Source organism: Enhydra lutris, unplaced genomic scaffold, assembly GCF_002288905.1.
Source record: "Enhydra lutris kenyoni isolate GAN:26980312 unplaced genomic scaffold, ASM228890v2 scaffoldscaffold7, whole genome shotgun sequence".
Classification (NCBI taxonomy): domain Eukaryota; kingdom Metazoa; phylum Chordata; class Mammalia; order Carnivora; family Mustelidae; genus Enhydra; species Enhydra lutris.
Genome location: NW_019154091.1, coordinates 36354702 through 36373917, shown reverse-complemented (window position 1 = coordinate 36373917; position 19216 = coordinate 36354702). Strand labels below are relative to the sequence as shown.

The 19216-nt window shown below is 35.6% G+C and overlaps 1 protein-coding gene across 1 annotated transcript in view; it reads left to right on the top strand.

Annotated features, from left to right (window-relative positions):
- LOC111142224 (ovostatin homolog 2-like) overlaps window positions 1-19216 on the top strand; it is a 44523-nt gene that overhangs the window by 10087 nt on the left and 15220 nt on the right. The window contains exons 9-20 of the mRNA XM_022495256.1: window positions 3393-3504; window positions 4796-4905; window positions 5233-5391; window positions 6386-6613; window positions 7413-7467; window positions 7902-8047; window positions 8441-8590; window positions 11992-12162; window positions 12993-13140; window positions 15751-15856; window positions 16669-16897; window positions 17263-17392. Coding sequence (XP_022350964.1) covers window positions 3393-3504; window positions 4796-4905; window positions 5233-5391; window positions 6386-6613; window positions 7413-7467; window positions 7902-8047; window positions 8441-8590; window positions 11992-12162; window positions 12993-13140; window positions 15751-15856; window positions 16669-16897; window positions 17263-17392 — 1744 coding nt within the window. The remainder of the gene's footprint in view (window positions 1-3392; window positions 3505-4795; window positions 4906-5232; window positions 5392-6385; window positions 6614-7412; window positions 7468-7901; window positions 8048-8440; window positions 8591-11991; window positions 12163-12992; window positions 13141-15750; window positions 15857-16668; window positions 16898-17262; window positions 17393-19216) is intronic.

Below are 19216 nucleotides of genomic sequence, written 5' to 3'. Positions count from 1 at the left end.
AACAAAGTGACCAAGACAGGCAGTTTTCAGACAATAAATTTGTGAGGAATTGACAGGATAAAGAAAACAGATGTTTGGGAGCTTTTAATTAGTAAGGAATTTTAATCGGAATTTGGTCTGAAGTAGTAGATTAGAAAGAAAGTAACAAGGTTTGTTTCCATAGCTTTCTTCGCTTCAAAGTCTGTTCTCTCTAGGGGTAAGAATGTCTTTTTACTTTTTAGTGCAGTGGCCGTGCCTTTCACATAGGAGATCTGTTTCCTGCTTTCACAGGTACCAACTAGGGTCTGCGTGTCCTCACACTGGCTGTTTCTTAAGAAACTTTTATTTAAAATTATCAATATGCCAAAGTGGCACGTTTGGGGAAGCCTGCCCTTGGCCTCTACAATTTCATTTGTAAGAGGGACTTAACAACACTATTTTCATTTTGCGGATAATGGGGATTTCAACTAGATAAAGAGAAGAATGAAGAGCAAGTACAACATCCTCCAATGGTCTCTTATTCTCTAGGCCATGTAGATTGTTACCCACCGATGGATTCATAGAATTGTCAAATGTGAACAATCTTATTGGCTTTTCTTGCTTTATATACTGTCTACTGACCTCTCTGATCTTTCTGTGTGGAATCATTAGTTATCTGTTAAATAAATGAATCCCTGATCATACGCACCATGCAACCTAGAACTGTCCTTGTGGAAAAAGTTCATTTGCAAACACCTACAATTCAGAGTATCTACTTGTATTACTTTAGATTTGAGGTTCATTTGTGAAGGCATGATTTGTTTTCCCAATCTGTAGCATCTTCACATAAGTAAACAATTCTGCCAATTTCTTTGAGAAGCAACTTTGGACTTTGAACATGAAATCTGTATACAGTTCAGTTTATAATTTAAGTCTGATTGTCCTGAACTTATTCACCAAAGTGATGAACATCCTTTAGGTAAATATCAATATTTGGTCAGGACAAGCAGAAATCTTTTAGATAGGAATGCAGGTGAAGAAAGGCTGATTAGAATTCTTCCACATACGCAGCACATTTTCCCATGGCGTGATTATAATGTACATTAATTAACTATTTTACCAAGTGATAGGTGTTCCCTTGGCTAATGCCTTTTTCCCCCCATTGTGAAAATAGAGCAGTAAATAATCTGCTAAAACTATCATCTGAGTGGTTTTACTTATTCAATATAGATTCCTTGGGGTGGGTTCCATGAGTTAAAGTAGATAGATGATAGATCGATAGATAGATACAATTGTATATATACATACAATTTCAATTTTAAAAAAATATTATTGTCCAAAAAGCTTTTTTTTTATTTTTTTTTTATTTATTTATTTGACAGAGAGAGATCACAAGTAGGCAGAGAGGCAAGCAGAGAGAGAGGAAGGGAAGCAGGATCCCCGCCGAGCAGAGATCCCAATGCGGGGCTCAATCCCAGGACCCTGGGATCATGACCTGAGCCGAAGGCAGCGGCCCAACCCACTGAGCCACCCAGGTGCCCCAGTCCAAAAAGTTTTTAAGCATTCAAATTCTTGTCAGCAACATGTGAGAACACTATATTTCCCAAATTTCGGTCATCTGCATATGTATAGCAGTTTTTAAAATGTTGCCATTTTGATAGAAATTTATTTTGTTTTAATTGCTTTACTCATGAGTTTGAGCATATTTTCATATTCTTGTTATCAGTTTGAGTTTGTTCTTTTAAGAACTCTTAATAAAAAAAAAAAAAGAACTCTTAATTATCCATTTTTCCTGTTCATGTGAAATTGAAACTTTCTTTTATTATAAATATTACCCTCCATCCTCTAAGCAAATCTTTTAAGTCTGTTATTTAAATACCAACGTTGGCTGTGTTATTTTTGAAACATCAAAGTTCCTAATGTTTATAAGTTCTCAGCCTTAGAAAAAGTTCTCATCTACCACCGTGTTGTATATACAACTATTATAGCACTTTAAGATTTTAAGCATTTCTCTAATCAACATAAAATAGTTTTAGATTATATTCTAAAAATAAAACATTTTGTTTTCTTCCAAATGGATGTTCAGTTGTATTATCACCTAATCTTATACAACTTTCCTCTCCCTCTTTATTCTACATCATGCTCATAAAAGTTTTATCTATTTTATTGGCCTTTCTTTGACTTTAGTTTTATTATTTTCTTTCTGATATTATTTTTGTGTTCCTAAATCATTTGTTTTTATTTTCAACATATTCATTCTTTTCTCTAAAATTTCATTTTGTTGGTTTTAAAAAACCTCAGTTCTTTCTTTTTGTTAAAAACACATTGTGTGGGGCTCCTGGGTGGCTCAGTGGGGTAAGCCTCGGACTCTGATTTCAGCTTAGGTTTCATGACCCCAGGGTCCTGGGATTGAGCCACATGGGGCTCCCTCTTCAGAGGAAGGTCTGCTTCTCCCTTTCCTTCTGTCCCTCTTCTCTGCTCATGCTCTCTCTCTCAAACTAAAAAAAAAAAAAAAAAAAAAAAAAAAAAAGAAAACCCTTTGAAAAAAACACATACACACACACTGTGTTTTACTTTTTCCTTTAACCATAGCTTAATACCATAGATTTTCATGCAAAGCACTTTTTTCCTTGGTATTAATGTTGAGATTCTTATCTCTTTGTCTCGGGGATTACTGAAAAATATTTTCTCTTAGTTTCAAGGCACTTAAGATTCTTCTGATGACATTTTATATTTCTTTTTAATTTGAATTGTAAATATATGAAGTAAAATTATCTTTTTTTATTATTAACGTTATAGTTGATAATTTAGAGGAGCACATATTCTCGGATCAGAATTCCTAGCTACCACTTTCTATTTGTGTGACCTTGGGCAGATTATATAACCTACCTCTATTTTAATTTATTTATCCTTATAGTGGAGGTCTAGCTCATATGGTAGTTTTGAGAATCAAATAAATTGCTATATCCCTCTAACATTTTAAATTTAGAATTAATAGATGCTGTTTATTTTAAAATATAATTAAATCTATATTTCTCTGATTCTTGATGTCACTAATGAAAGATTATCTATAGATCTTTCCTTATTTTAAATGAACAGTTTACCTTAAAAAGTGTTTTGATGTTACACACTTGAAGACTCAAGATGATTTTAATCTCTAATTCTTAAAATATCATTCAGTTCGAGACTCATTCTTTAATTTGTTTCCATCCGCATTGTTTTCAGTAGATTATCCCTGAAATCTATAAAAAATACATTACCTCCTTAACTTGCTTTAGTTGCTGATGAACTCCCACCCCTTCTTTTGTAATTCTTGGTCATTCAACAAGTTTATGGGGTGGTGTGAGGGAGTTAGAAATCTGTGCTAAAATTTTACATCCTTTTAAGACTTTTAATCCCTAATCTTTTCGTTATACCTTGTCTTCATTTTTCAGTTGAGAAACGGTTGTGACACTCAAACTGTAAACACAAAAGTCTTTCAACTCTACCGTTCAGAATTTTTCATGTCATTTCATATCACTGCAACAGTTACGGAATTTGGGACAGGTAACAACCACATTTTATGGGCAACCTAGGGATCTATGCAGCTTACTGGAGAGAAGTTTATCGAGTTAGCAATACTCACCAAATAGAGATCATTCATTCTTCAACATTGTCAAGTAGAGTATATTTGTCAATAGGTCAAACTGAAGGTTGCTTTTGAAAAGACTTTCTACGTAATATGTAAAATAAACAAATTATGTAAATGCTACATATTTATATCTGCTTCTGTGCCTGCATCAATCAAAACAAGGAAGTTTCTCCTAAAGTAGTAGAGCTAAGCTAATAAATTATGGATCTCTCTTTAACTTTGTGTAAATCAGTTGATAAATAATTGCCAGGGTCTAGTCTTTAATTTAATGCAGGAGATCACAATTTATATCTAGAAAGTCAAATCCAGCTCCATACTTACTGATGTGAAGTTTACTGGAACAGGACCCCATATGTTAACCTTGCTTAAGAGCTACAGTTACAAGGTTGAATAGCTGTGGACCTTGTGGTGCAAAGCTTAGAATAATAACTATGAGATCATCTTCACAGAGAAAGTTTGTCAACCTCTAATTTGATACAAATGGAGACAGTGGCAAGTGTAAAATATTAATGAGACATTTACATGTAATAAGTGCTCAATAAATAAAGAATGGAAAAGAAAAAGGGGAAGTGAAAATTAATTTGGGATGGAGAAAACCAGATTCAATTACTAATTATTTCTTGTTACTTAAAAATGATTAGGATAATATTATTTATAAAGTGCTTTATAGAAATGTACTTGATCAATAGTGTATGACATTCATTATGGATGTTTGTCACATTCATATTATAACTTAGCTAGATATGTTTACCTCTGCTTACCACACAGTTTGCTGATACCATAGTGCATTTTTATTTACTTTGCTTTCAGGTATTGTTCTTATCCGGCAAAAGTCTAAAAGCATAGTTATCTGGTAGGCTAAGGAAAGGTTTAAAGGAAGGGAAAAATTTATTCTTGAGATATCTGTGAGATTGTGTCATAAAAGGAGTTATAAGCCAGAACTGAGTAGAATGGTGAGAGGAAGAAAATTAAAAGCATTTTCTCCTGCTTCTGATTCAAATACTTTCATTATTCAGTTTGATGTATACTATAACTACATAGATATGGAGCATTCTGGAACGTGCTCCAAAGCACCCACATCTCCCTTTCAATGTAGAACAAGAATGTAATTCTGTATACAGAAGTTTGCCATGTCCTTTAAGCTGTTCTTTCGAGAGTCTTGATCGAACAATTATCCTCCCTCACACTATTTTTCACTTCTTACAGGTGTGCAAATCAGTGAAAGAGCTTCTACTTTTATCACTCAATTGCTTGGCAGTGTGAGCTTTGAGAACATGGATCCTTTCTATAGAAGAGGAATTTCTTATTTTGGAACTGTAGGTCTAACTTAAAAATACATGTTCTCTTTTCATTTTCAGGGATCATGGATTGCCCTTTGAAAGTTTCTGGAGATATTTTTCCTATTTTCATAACACATTTGTAGCCTTACTGCATCTGATAGATGAAGAAAAAGTCCCAGAGAAAAAGAAAGCAATAGATAAAATTGTATCTGTTTCCATTTTATGTATCTTTTAATAGAACACTTTTCTGGAATTTCATAAAATTACAAGTCAATAATCACATTAAGGAATAGAAAAATTCCTTCTCTGTAGAAATGTGATGTTTGAGTTTTAAAACTTAATTTTTTTTTTTTTTTTGCACAGCTTAAATTTTCCGGTCCTAATAATGTGCCAATGGCAGACAAGTTATTGCAATTGAAGCTCAATGACAGAATTATAGGAAACTACACCACAGATGAGAATGGGGAAGCTCCTTTCTCTATTGACACTTCAGATATATTCGATCAAGCGTTCAACCTGCAAGTAAGACATCAAAAGTAGACAGAATACCACAACGTATTTGAGTGTTAGGGATTTTGAACATTAGGAATCGCTTAAAAGATTATTTGTATTAAGAATATATTTTAGGGGTGCCTGGGTGGCCCAGTCAGTTAAGCATCAGACTCTTGGTTTTGGCTGAGGTCATGGTCTCAGGGTCATGAAACAGAGCCCCCTCGGGCTCTGTGGTCAGTGTGAAGTTTGCTTAAGACTCTCTGTCCCTCTCCCTCTGCCCCTCCCCACTCTCTAAAAATAGATGAATAAATCTTTTTTTAAAAGTATCTTAACAAAGTTTTAAAATTTAAAGTATTTTATGTTTGTTCATTCATTAAATTATACGTGAGAATACTTATTCCAGAAGATGTTGTTATAAAATCTCTACCAACCAATAGTTTCCTCTGAGAAACTAGAGAGAGTTCATGCAGTTGAGTTGTTTTTTCCCCCCTTTGATCATTTGATGCATAGATAGGGAAGTACTATGATGTCTATTTTTCTGCTTCTTTCTTTTTTTTCCCGCACTTTTTAAATTAACATACAAAGTATATTTTCCCCTGGGGTCCAGGTCTGTGAATCATCAGGCCTACACATTTCACAGCACTCACCACAGCACCTACCCTCCCCAATATTTTTCTGCTTCTTAAACAGAATTTTGGAGTTAAACAATTTGTCCATGCACATAGATAGCTAAAAGACACAGGGTGTAAAGCTGTCCCCTGACTTCAATTATAAAGTAAAAAAAAAAAAAAATCAGCATAGGCCTAATAAAATATACATACAATCATGGTCATGTTTTATATACAAAAAAGAAGGAAGTGTTATCATTATTTTACTCCCAATAACTTGATATTTGAAACGTCACCCACAAGTTAAGATTCCTCCCTACTACTTTGAAGAGTTAAGAAGCCTTCCGTTCTGAAATAATCCCTGTCCTTAAGGGTCTTTATTTCCCTAAGATCCTTTGCTTTCCTTTTCTTATCAGGCCACATACCTTCGACCTATGAGCTGCCATCCCTCCAGCTGGCTAACACCTGAGTATGTGGATGCTCATTTCTCAGTTTCACGCTTTTACTCCCGAACCAATAGCTTCCTGAAGATTGTTCCTGAGCCAAAGCAGCTTAGATGCAATCAACAGAAAATTGTTACTGTGCATTACTCCCTAAACAGGGAAGCATATAGGGATGATTCAAGTATCAACTTTTTTTATTTGGTAAGTCTCAGTTGATGGATCCTTGGGTCTTGTCCAATTGTCTGCCTAGCACAGGGCAGGTTGGAAAGGGTATGTCCATCATCCCGTGGCATCTGAATGAGTTGACCTCCTCACTTTGCTGGGAATGATATTGGAGCTATTAAGAACAAACAGAAACTAGTAAATGAACCTCTAAACATAAGCCAACAAACACATAAAAAGATCCAAGGCAATTTCAATTTCCCTAAGGTTGAAAAACTTGCTATTCAGGTCTACAATTTTAATCATTTGATTATAATTTATACCAAGCATTTATGATCCTTCATGAGACTGCAACGTTAGGTGGATACCAGAGAGTAAGGCACAAGGCTGCTCATTTTGATAAGCAGTAAAAGGAATTCGCTTTTTTGGTTCTTTCCCCATATTTATCCATTCTGTCCTTATAAAGCATATTGAAAGGTAGAAGAGATAGACTTTTCCACCCCCAAGGATGCCTCCATTTTACAAATAAGGGAACGGTGGTGAAGAAGTGAAATGACTTGGCTTATCCAACGCCAGACAGTCTAAATAATTCAGAAATCTGTAAACGCCCTTGCACAGTACACTGTGTATCATTCATGAAGTTTCTAACACATAATGGGCTTTCAATTAATCATAGTTTCTGTGTCCTTTTCCAAGTTGTGCAGAGTCTACGTTTCACACTTGTTCACAGAAACTACCTTCTCTTCGGAGTAGAATTCTCATTAAGCCATTAATTATCCATTTTTAATATCTGTGAATTGGGTGATGCTACTCATTTTGTTTTCTTTGTTCTACATAGGTGATGGTGAAAGGAGCTATCTTCCTCAGTGGACAGAAGGAAATCAGAAACAAAGGCATACTTAATGCATTCATTTTTTACTCTGTACTCTGCTTTCATTTTTCTTTCCTTTTAAGGAAATGTTACAGGGATAGAGTCAAGAGGTTAGGAAGAGCACTTAATGTTAACCCTCAGTGGCTGGAAAGCAGTAGTACGGCCCAAGGTCTCCTTCCAACTATTTCAAAGAAAGGTTTCTACTTGCTTCTTTTATTGCCAGGTCATCAAGCACACTAGAGAAAAGTGGTGTCCAAAACCCAAACATTGTTAGTGCCTAAATTGTGCAGTCTTTTTTATTTGTGCACATAGTTCCCATTATTTAAGTACTTTGCCTTTCAAATAAAGCCCAATTTGCTCTTCCTTCCCATTAGCCATTCTCTTTTAGCTAAGTGTAGCCAGGAGCCTGGAAACTTTGGGCACTGTACCGGTTAATGACGTCTCCTATTCACACAGCCTGGAATGGCAGCTTCTCATTCCCGATCGACATCAATGCTGATCTGGCTCCTGTGGCTGTCATGCTTGTCTACACCCTTCACCCCAGTGGGGAAATTGTGGCCGACAGTGCCAGATTCCAGGTTGACAAGTGCTTTAAAAACAAGGTGATGTTTCTTCTATTTCTTGCCTGTCTTGAGAGAGAGAGAGAGCAGTGAGCACTTTTCTCCCTGTTGTCTTCTAATATAATTACTATGACCTTTATGTGGTGATCTCAGAGTAAATGCTGGTATAATTAAATTATTAGGGATAAGGGAATTGCCAGCAGAATGAATAACTTTTGGTAGCAATGCCAATCTTGAGATGAGAGGAGGATGGTGAAGATGTCCTCGTAGGGAGAGTTAAGGGTGAGAATGGGCAGGAGAAACATAGGTACAGAAATCTATAAACTTTTATTTGGAAAAGATCACATTTATTCAAATTATTTTGAATGCATTCAAACGTATTTATTCAACTTATTTTTAAAGTGATCTTACTCTCCTTTTCTTCCTCCACTGCAGGTTAGCATAAAGTTCTCTAAGGAGCAGGGGCTACCCGGTTCCAACACCAGTCTCTACCTGCAAGCAGCCCCTGACTCATTCTGTGCACTCCGGGCTGTGGATAAGAGTGTCCTTCTGCTGAAATCAGAACAACAGCTGTCAGCTGAAAGTGTAAGCTCTCATTTCCTCATTTTCATCTGGCTTATATTTTTTTGTTTTTTAAGATTTTGTTTATTTATTTGAGAAAGCAAGAGAGAAAAAGCATGAGCAGAGGGAGCAGCAGGCAGAGGGAGAAGCAGACTCCCCACTGAGCAGGAAGCCTGATGTGGGGATCCATCCCAGGACTCTGGGAGAATGACCTGAGCCGAAGGCAGCCGCTTAATGGACTGAGCCACCCAGGCATCCTCGGCAAATGTTTTCATTTGCGATGAATATACTAAGAATATCAAATATTTCTTCCTTTGTTCATGGGTTACATGTTTGATTTTTCTTGAAACCTAGGGTTAAATCTCCATGTTAAAGGATAAGTTTGGGTACAGCACCCAAAATTGTTATCTATGAACAGATCTTATATTGTCATAAACATTTCCAGACCATCCATTCTCGAGTTTGAAACATCAAAATTATTCCCATTAATAACTGTTGGATATTTTCCCTTTATTTTTAACACAAGAACATATAAATATTGAGATGTATGATCCTACTCACAACTAATTTAATAAATTAAATATTTTCTTATTATTAAATATACCTATTACTTTAATCTATTTGAGCTGCTACCAAAAAAAAAAAAATAAAATAAAATGCCCCAAATTAGATACCTTACAAACAGTAAAAATACTTCTCACACTTCTGAAGGCTGAAATTCTAAGATGAGGGGGCCAGCATGGTCAGTGAAGTCCCTCTTCTGGTTTGCAAATTTCTTGTATCCTCACACAGTGGAAAGGACAAGAGGCATCTCTCAGGCATCTATTATAAGGTCATGAATCTCATTCTCTATTCGTTCTACCCTCATGACCAAATCACCTCCCAAAGTCTCCACCTCCTAATTCCCACAATGGGCATCAGGATTTCAACACATTTATTTTGGGAAGACACATTTAGCACCTGTGTAGTTTAGAAAATGTGCAAAATACACAGAGAAATGAAGAAGGAAATCTTCAAAATCATTCAGAATCTTAACACTCAGACTTTTTTATTTCACAAAATGGACTTTTATTTTACAGAAGTGAACATTTATGATACTATTTTTTAAATCTGTTTTCTGAAGGTATATCTATGTTACAAATGAAATCTCCCTGAAAAATGCAATTTTGTTTTCTGCTTTTAACATTCTATAGTACATCTAATTTTAAGTATAAACTATAAAAATTAATTAATAACAATATACTAATAATGATAATCATGACATAAACTGTGTTTTTTCCCAGTGTGAAAGTTAAATACATATAAATTTCTTATTGGTGCTAAGAAGCTTCTAACTGATTTCAAAGTCAGTTAGAAAAGGATCAGAAAATAAAGGATAAACATATCTGTAAGTGTGGAAAATATATATATACTTTCTAAGAGTTTCATGGAGCCAGACTAAATAGCTTCTGCTCATTCTTCCTACAACTGGAGGTAGCAAAGTCTTAGAAAAACCACCTTGAGGGAAAACCATTAAAGGTCCACCATAGAAAATTCCAGAAGCACCTCACCAGACCAGAAGATTCAAGAGAATGAGAATATGATATTAGAGCCAAAAGAGGTTGCCCTTGGTTATTATCTATAGTCATATTAACAGTGTAAATCAAGCAAAGTTATATAAATGAGTGTATTCCAACTCATATTATTAAAGTTTGTTCTACTTTTAATATTATGTAAGTTTAATTTTTAGTTCTAAATAGTGTTAAAGATTTTATTTATTTTATTTTATTTTATAGAGAAAGAGAGAGAAAGCCCAGGTCAGGGGCATAGGGAGAGGGAGAGAGAATCTCAAATAGACCACACTAAGCAGAGCCTGACTCAATCTCACAACTCTGAGATCATAACCTGAGTGGAAACTTAGAGTCAGAAACCTAGCTAACTGAGCCATACAGTTGTCCTCATTTTTTCTAAAGATTTTTTTAATTTATTTATTTGACAAACAGAGATCACAAGTAGGCAGAGAGGCAGGCAGAGAGAGAGGAAGGGAAGCAGGCTTCCCGCTGAGCAGAGAGCCCGATGTGGGGCTCAATCCCAGGACTCTGGGATCATGACCCGAGCCGAAGGCAGAGGCTTTAACCCACTGAGCCACCCAGGTTCCCCTGTCCTCATTTTTAAAAAAAAATTTTACTTATTGATTTTTACTTTGGTGGGGGCAGAAGGAGAGGATAGAATCTCCAGCAGACTTCTCACTGAGCATGGAGTCTTAAATAATTTTAAAAGATGTAAGAATTATACAGAGAACTCTCATGTACTCTTTACCACAGTCACCAATTTTTAGCATTTTGCCACATTTGTTTTCCCTTTCTCATTCTGTCTCCCCACCCCCACACACACAAACATGCCCACATATATATACATAGCATTTCCATTTTTTTTCCTAAACCTTGTGAGAGTGGGTGGAATCCTTCACGCTACACTATTCCTTAATATATCAGTGTTCATTTCCAAAGAGCAAGGATATGCTCCTACATAATTACAATACAGTTGTCAAATTTAGAATATTAAACATTGATTCAATACTTTGGATCAGATGTCCCCTTTGCCACATATTTTTCCTGATTTAGTACAAGATCCAAGACAGGATAACATACTGCATTTGGTACTCATGTTTCTTTAGTTTCATTTAACCTAGAACACAATCTTTCTTTGTCCCTTATGAAATTGATATTTTGGAGAACTTAAGCCAAATATTTTATTTGTTTGGGTTTTTGTTGTTGTTATTGTTGTTGTTGTCTTGGGGTTTTGTGGGGAGGGTTATTTGTTTTTTTGGTTTTTTAGAGAGACAGTATAAGCAGGGGTATGAGGGAGAAGGAGAGAGAGAAACTTAAGTAGCCTCCATGACATGGAGCCTGACACAGGGCTCCATCTCATGACCCCAAGATCATGAACTGAGCCAAAACCAAGAGTCAGACTTTTAACAGACTAAACTAAACCACCTAAGTAGTTTTTGATAAATGTTCCTCATTTTAAGTTTTTTCTGATATTTCTCATGATTGGGGCAAAATTATACATCTCTGTCCAGAATACCACATACATGATACTGTGCACTTTTCAAGGTATGCAAGATCTATCTGCCCATCATTGGTGATAGTAATTTTGATCACCTGATAAACGTGTTTCCATATATCTCCATGGGGTATTTTCTTCCTTCAACTAATAAGCAATTTGTATTTATTAAAACTATTTGTATGCCCTGCTCCTCATCAAAATTTCCTTAGAGTTAGCATCCATTGATACTTTTTACCTAAACCAATATTGGTGTGATAGTTGAAACATGATTTTCTAATTTTCCTTCTTCCTCTTTATAATGGCACAAAACTTGCCAAATTTGTCAAAATAAAAGGAATGCTTAAAATCATGGGAACCATGTGATTTTTTTCTCATAGGTGTACAGATTGCTTCCAAATATAGAACTATATGGTTATTTCCATCATGGGCTCAACCTTGATGATAGCAAGCTTGACTCTTGCATTCCTCAAAAGGATATATTTTACAACGGTTTGTATTATGTACCTGTAAGCAATTATGGTGATGGAGACATCCATGATATTCTCAGGGTAAGATCATTTAAGATTTTAAAAATTATTTCATCTCAATTTTAATTTTAGTATTCAGAATTCATATCTATGTCTTATTAATTGTGTGCTTTTGTTCCTATTCTTGGAGATTGGTGTCCATAATTTGTTTAAAGATCACTCTGCAATTGTCTTATAAAAAGGAGATATTAATTTTTGTTGATTTTTCTCTTTTTTAAAAAATAAATTAGTTGCTGTGAAGATATAAAAACCTTATGTTTGAAGTAATGAGACAGTTTTCAATTTATTGCAAGAGATGTTATGCAAAACTCATCAAATCAGGAGGCTAAAATATATTCCAAACTCTATCTATACTGAGGCTATCCATTGGATACGCTGAGGCCTCTAAAAAGGATCTTTACAATTGAGGTCAAAGGTATAGAAGAAAAGGGGCATATAATTGGGCAGACTTTAGCTTAAGTCCCAATTCTCCAAAAGACTGCATTCTGTGTGTGTGTGTGTGTGTGTGTGTGTGTGTGTGTGTGTGTGTATTTGGTGTTAATTAGGGTGATGATAGTGCTTATATCAGAAGTATTTTTCCCTTTGAATTAAGTGGGGAATGATTTAAAATACTTATCCAAATCCTAGCACATAATTGCTAGATAAGCCATAGTGCTTATCATTTTTTTTCCAAATTAAAGACTTTCCATACATCCAATAGTGGTGACTTGACTTCTAAAATCCCAGACCCTTGCTAGCAGAGGAAACCTCTTTGTGTCATCTCCTTATGATTATAGTATAGTTGATAGGACTTTTTGGGTTTCAACATGAAAGAAATGCACAACTTTCTTTTGCTGTTTTTTTCTTTGAAGGCTATGGGTCTGAAAGTCTTTACCAATCTTCATTATCGGAAACCAGAAGTATGTTCAATGGAGAGAAGGCTGCCATTCCCTGGGCCATTGTATCTAGCCTCAGAAGAATATGCACCAATGTACAGTTATGCCCCATCTAGAATTGTGTGTGAGTAATCTAGAATTTCGTGTCTGAGAGATGGCTAAAAGAATTCATGGAATTGGGTATATTTGGGATAAAACTATACAAATTGGGATTTGGGTGTGAATTATACCATGTTTTTGGCTACAACTAGACATCTTGCAAGTGAACAAAGCAGGATAAGGCAGACCGGAAATGATTTTTGCTTTGGTTTGGTTTTTGTTAAAAAGAAGAATTAGCTTCAGCTATGAAAGGAAGTTTATTTTTATTGGTAGAGCACAATGTCAGAAGAGCATAGGTGTAGGGATGTGGGAAGACAGTCATTTTAAGTGAGTGTGATACTTGAGAATGAGGCGTCCTGATGGAGCCCTTATACCTTTATTATGTATAAACCATAATACACAGAGTTCACAAGAAAGGGTATTTTAACTCCCAGATAGCCAAAAAGCTGGCATCAGAGAAGTGTGTTCAACTATTAGTCCATTTTCTGTTGGAGAGCCTGTAAGCACAAAAATCAGCCATAGTCTTAGATGAATAAGGTAATTAAGCAGATTTTCAAAACAGAAATTTAGTCAGAGAAGCAAAATGAAACAAATCATCGAAACAGAAATAAAATCAAAGCTGAATTCCAAGTCTGAAAATACTTGAACAACTCTCTTAAATCCTTCTATGTAACGTTGAATTAGTCCATTAATTGAAGTGGGGCTGATCCTGAAGGTGAGTACCAGAAACTACATGAGAAAAATGAAAGGCCTGACAACTTTATGCAAGTGTGGACTCAGGGGGTAGTCAAGAGGCCTTAGAAAGTCGAGTTTGAAACTACTTTGGAGTCCTAGTCAAGAGGTTGAAGCTTTCCACTTTTCTGCTCCTCGATGACACCATATTCAGTAAGCCTTATCAGAAACATTTCAACTTTTTAGTATCTTTCAATAAAATGTGCTGAAACCTAAAGTCATTCATTTTAATATCTTCTTTCTTCTGTTACGCATTTGTTAAGTCACTCAACAAACATTTACTGAGTTACAGGCACTGAGTTACACGTTGTAAAGGCAGTGGCTTAATCTTTACTGTCCTGGAACTTTTAGTCTAACAGGGAAGTATTACAACGAAACAGGTAATTCCAAAAGCCTTGGGAGAGTACATTGCATGGAAAGAATATGAATAGAAGACATAAATTTCTCAATTTCTCAAGGGCCTCTTATATCCCCCTGAAAGAAAGAGCATTTATACCAAGACCTCAATGATGAATGATAATGCACCACAAAAAGAGATAGAAGGGCATTCTAAGCAGGGAGGAAAATATCCTGAAACACTAGCTAAGAAAATAAATTCCGAATGTCAGAAGGGTGGCTTCCGGGCCAGGGTGAAGACAGCCGAAGCAAGAGGGGTAGACAGCTCGTGGAGACCTTGTAAGGGCATTTAAAGAGTTTGGAACTCATTTTCATGAATAATGCACAATGACAAGTTTTCAGCCAATAATCTAATATGTGTTTTTCAAAGTTATCTTTGGCTGCTCTGTGGAAAAGGAGATTGGGATTTGGGCTGTTTGTATGAAATATTCTAAATGTAACTAAGTAAATTGAGAGAGGGTGATGCTTGGACTACCATAAAAAGGCATGGAGCACTGGGTGTGGTGCATAAACAATGAAATTTGGAACACTGAAAAAAAAAATAAACAAATTTTTTAAAGGCAATGGAAATAGAGAACCATGGATAGATTTGAGAGCTGTTTTCAAGCAGTTTTCATCAGATTGGTTAGGATAGGAAATGCGGGATGGAAGTGCTGAATCAAGGACAACTCTTAAGTTCCTGATTTGGGTGAGTGGATTTTGGTACCTTTCATGGAGACAGGAAATACTGGAGAGTAGTAGGTGGAAGATATAATGCATTTGCTTTTGGAAGAGTTTCACTTAAAATGCAACTGAAAAGAAAATGTGTGCATAAGACTATGACACGCATAAGTCTGGAACTCGGAAGAGAGGTCCAGGCAGGAGACACAGAGGTGGGGGGAGGGAGGGCAGACATCAACTCACATACTGTAATGGTGTCATGTGTGAGGATATCAATGGGGAAACAGTGAATAAGGAAAAGAAGAGGACCTAAAACAGCTCTTAGGAACAAGTCAAAGAGGGAGAAATTACATCTTCAAATGAGAATGGCAAAAAAGAGAACTAGAAGGATATGACGTCACAGAGGTTAACATCAGGGACTATTTAAAAAGAACACTGTGATTATGATTGCCAAATACAGCCTAGAGGCAAAGAAAGTGAAAGTAAGTGTTCTTTAGAATTAGTGATATTGATAACACTAGAAACTCTAGGGAAGGTTAGCAGAGTGGAACTGGCAGACACCAGAATTTCAAATGAGAAACTCCATTTATGGAATAAACATCACTTTCTCTAAATTTGGTTGTGGAGGAACAATGTAGGCTGATTGTTGTTTGTGTCTGTTTGTTGTTGTCTTTAATAATGACAGAGATTTGAACAACAAAATACTGATGCCTTGGTTGAGATGCACATTTATTGGCAATGAGCCCCGGGAGCAAAGCATTGTGTGGTTATACACATGGCAATAGATATGTGTCATTGAAGCCCATACCTTCATTCTCTCCTAAGAAAGCATTTCTTTTTCTTTTAGCTCACGAAAGCATGAAGGAGAATTTTGGCTATGTAGAACAGGCTATAAGAGAAACAGTAAGAACAAACTTTCCGGAGACATGGATATGGGACCTCATCAGTGTCGAGTGAGTTTTTGAGTTTTCTCTCCTACATGTCTTTATTTCTATTTTCTTTTTGTTGTGATCTCTTAAACTTTACTCCTGGATATATAAAGCAGTACCATATTTGTAAAAGACATTATACTATTCATTTGTATGTACTGACCATGTATTTTATTTTTTTCTATAGCATTGTTTCTCATTTATTAATCTCATGCAGATAGATGTAAACTACTCAAATTTTTTTTTAAAATGCACCGTTTAAAGAAATGTGATTTTTTTTAAAGATTTTATTTATTTATTTGTCAGAGAGACAGGCACAAGCAGGGGGAGTGAGAGAGGGAGAAGCAGGCTTCCCGCAGAGCAAGCAGCCTGATGTGGGGCTTGATCCCAGGATGCTGGGACCATGACTTGAGCTGAAGGCAGACGCTTAACAACTGAGCCACCCAGGTGCCCCAAGAAATGTGATATTTTTAAGGATAAATTTCATAGAAATCCAGCTCTCAAGATTATTACCCGGTGCCCTGTCTAACCGTTTTAGCTTACTTTTAACCTTCAGTTAAAATCTTTTTGCTTATGGGACACTTGAGTAGCTCAGTCAGTTAAGTGTCTGCCTTTTGCTCAGGTCATGATCCCAAGGTCCTGGGATGGAGTCCTGCATCAGGCTCCTGGCTTCTCCCTCTGCCTGATGCTCCCCTTGCTTGTACTCTCTATCTCTCCGACAAACAAATAAAGAAAATCTTTAAAAAAAAAAAAAAAAAAGCTTTTTGCTTGCTCTGGACTTAATTTAGTTTCCTCATTGAGACAAAGAATACGTTTCATCAATGATCTCTTCTTAGTTCCTCAGGCTCGGCAAATCTGTCCTTCCACATCCCTGATACTATAACCCAGTGGCAGGCAGATGGCTTCTGTGTGAATGGTGATGCTGGATTTGGCATTTCATCAACAGCTACTCTGGAAATCTCCCAACCTTTCTTTGTTGAAATGACCTTGCCCTTTTCAGTTGTTCGAAATGAACAATCTGATCTGATTGTCAATGTCTTCAGCTACCTGAACACATGTGTAGAGGTAAGTTCTTCCCTTTGACCTAGAGACGAAATCTACAAGGCCGAAACATCCCTCAATAGTTTCCTTGAATATCACCATATTCTTTTTATTCTCAAGGGCAAAATGGTATGATAAAGTGATAAGACCTGTTTCCATATTCCTTAGACCAAGACAGTTGCTTGAATTCACAGCAAAGATTTAAATACCGCTTTGACAATGCCATTTCATAACGATGTGTGTTTTACCTTATTTTTCTTCTTGTGAGAAGTCATTTGGTATCTTTAATTTTTGCTAACTTAAAATAGTTAATTTTCTCAAGATGGGAAGAGGATTAGTAACAGCCAAGTGTTTGGAGTGCCACCCTCATTGCATGGCGATTTTTTTAGATTTCTGTTCAGCTGGAAGCATCTCAGGATTTTGAGGCAAATACCAGCACCCCTAAAAACAATGGCAGTGAGGTTATCCAACCTGGAGAGAGGAAAACATATGTCTGGACTCTATTACCTAAGATATTGGGTAAGCAGCTATGTGTATGCCAATCTCTCATGGAAAGCCAAACTTTTCTCCTTTCCTTTTTTTTTTTTTTTTTTTTTTTTTTTTTACTTTTATTTCCAGTATGGTTAACATATAGTGTTATATTAGTTCCAGGTGCACAAAATAGTGGTTCAATAATTCTATACATTAGTCAGGGCTCGTCACAATAAGTATACTCTTAATCCTTGGGGTGGGTGAATTAGGTGAGGGGGGAAAACCAGCTTATTTTTATTGCCTTCATTTATTTTCCATACATCCTCTATACAAACATAATTTTCTCCCTCTCTTTTTTTAAAATCCTCAGTTAAAAATCCTATTTTTATAATCTAGTTTCTGGTAGCTCATGCTTGTGTAGAGCAAAACTACCATTCATTTGTATAAAATTATTTGTATTTGTATTTGTATTTGTATAATGGGATTGAAATATGATATAAATGCCAGTTTTCATGATCTATCAAATCCGTATATCATATCCTAAAAGAAGGTGGTATTTTCACTAATTTTGCCCAATTCCTTCACTTCTAACTTACTTCTTCACCTGTCATCATGAACGTGTGTCACTTATCCCAAAATTACTCCTTGATCACAAATTGCCACGATTTGCAGATTTACTAAATATATCCTGAGACACCAAAAATACTGAACACTTAGGTGGAGATAAAACACTGAGAAGAGTAACATCTTCATGCATATATTATTGCAATATAGAGAAATAAATTTGGAAGTAGACTGTTGAAAAATATAAGGGAAGGGTTAAAAAAGAGTCTAGTAAACAGAAAAAGCTAGATGTGGTAGATGCATAAGACTTATTATCATTTATGTAAAAATTGTCATTAAAATTTTCTTTATTTCATGTCCCCTATTCATTGTATTTTTGGGGAAGCAAAGAGTTTATTTATGAGATCATTTTAGTTCACCTGTGAGATTGGTCTAAAAGTAGTTTTCCTGTTAGATTTTGTTTCTCAGTTGTTCTAACTACTCTAGGTCTTCAAAAATCTTCCCCTGGCAATTAAGATAGAACACTGCATGGCATTTTTTACGGCAAGTTTTATGGCCTTAAGTGGGGGACACAGTTCTAAGAATGAAGAATTGACGGCTTTCTTAAAAAGAAATAAATGAGGCAAAACACAGCAGCAAGGAAAAACAAGAATAGTAAATTGTTTATATATATATATATATATATATTGGTATATAGGTATTCAGTAATAGTAAAACAAAAGAAATCTCTTTTTCAGTCTTCTAATTTTTACAAGTAAGGAAACTGAAGATCAGCTTTAATTGCATGACCTATGATTCACAAGAAGTTAAAAAAAAAATGGATTCCTTGCTAACACTCATTTAAATCCAACAACCTTTCCACTATGGCATATTTTACTCTTTTTGCTTGTTCAAACTTGGGATAAGTTAAGAGTCCTGGTTATTTGATGTTATGTTCCGATATGGGCATATGTAACCTTTACAAACAATCAGTTATCAAGGAATTGTCTCTGTTGGTTTTGTAAATTATTATTTTTCCTTAAAATTTCTTACTTTTTAATTAAGTAAATGAGTCATTTATTTTTTGTTTGGTTGGTTTTCAAAAACTTCTTTATTTGATTATAGCTGGCCCACAATGTTATATTAGTTTCAGGTGTACAAATAGTGATTCAACATCTCTATAGGCTATGCCGTGCTCAGCACAAGTATAGCTACAATTTGTCATCACATAAGGCTATTACAATACGTTGACTCTATTCCCCATGCTGTACCTTTTATCACCATGACGTTCTTTCATTAACTGGAAGCCTGGATCTCCCTCTCCCCTTC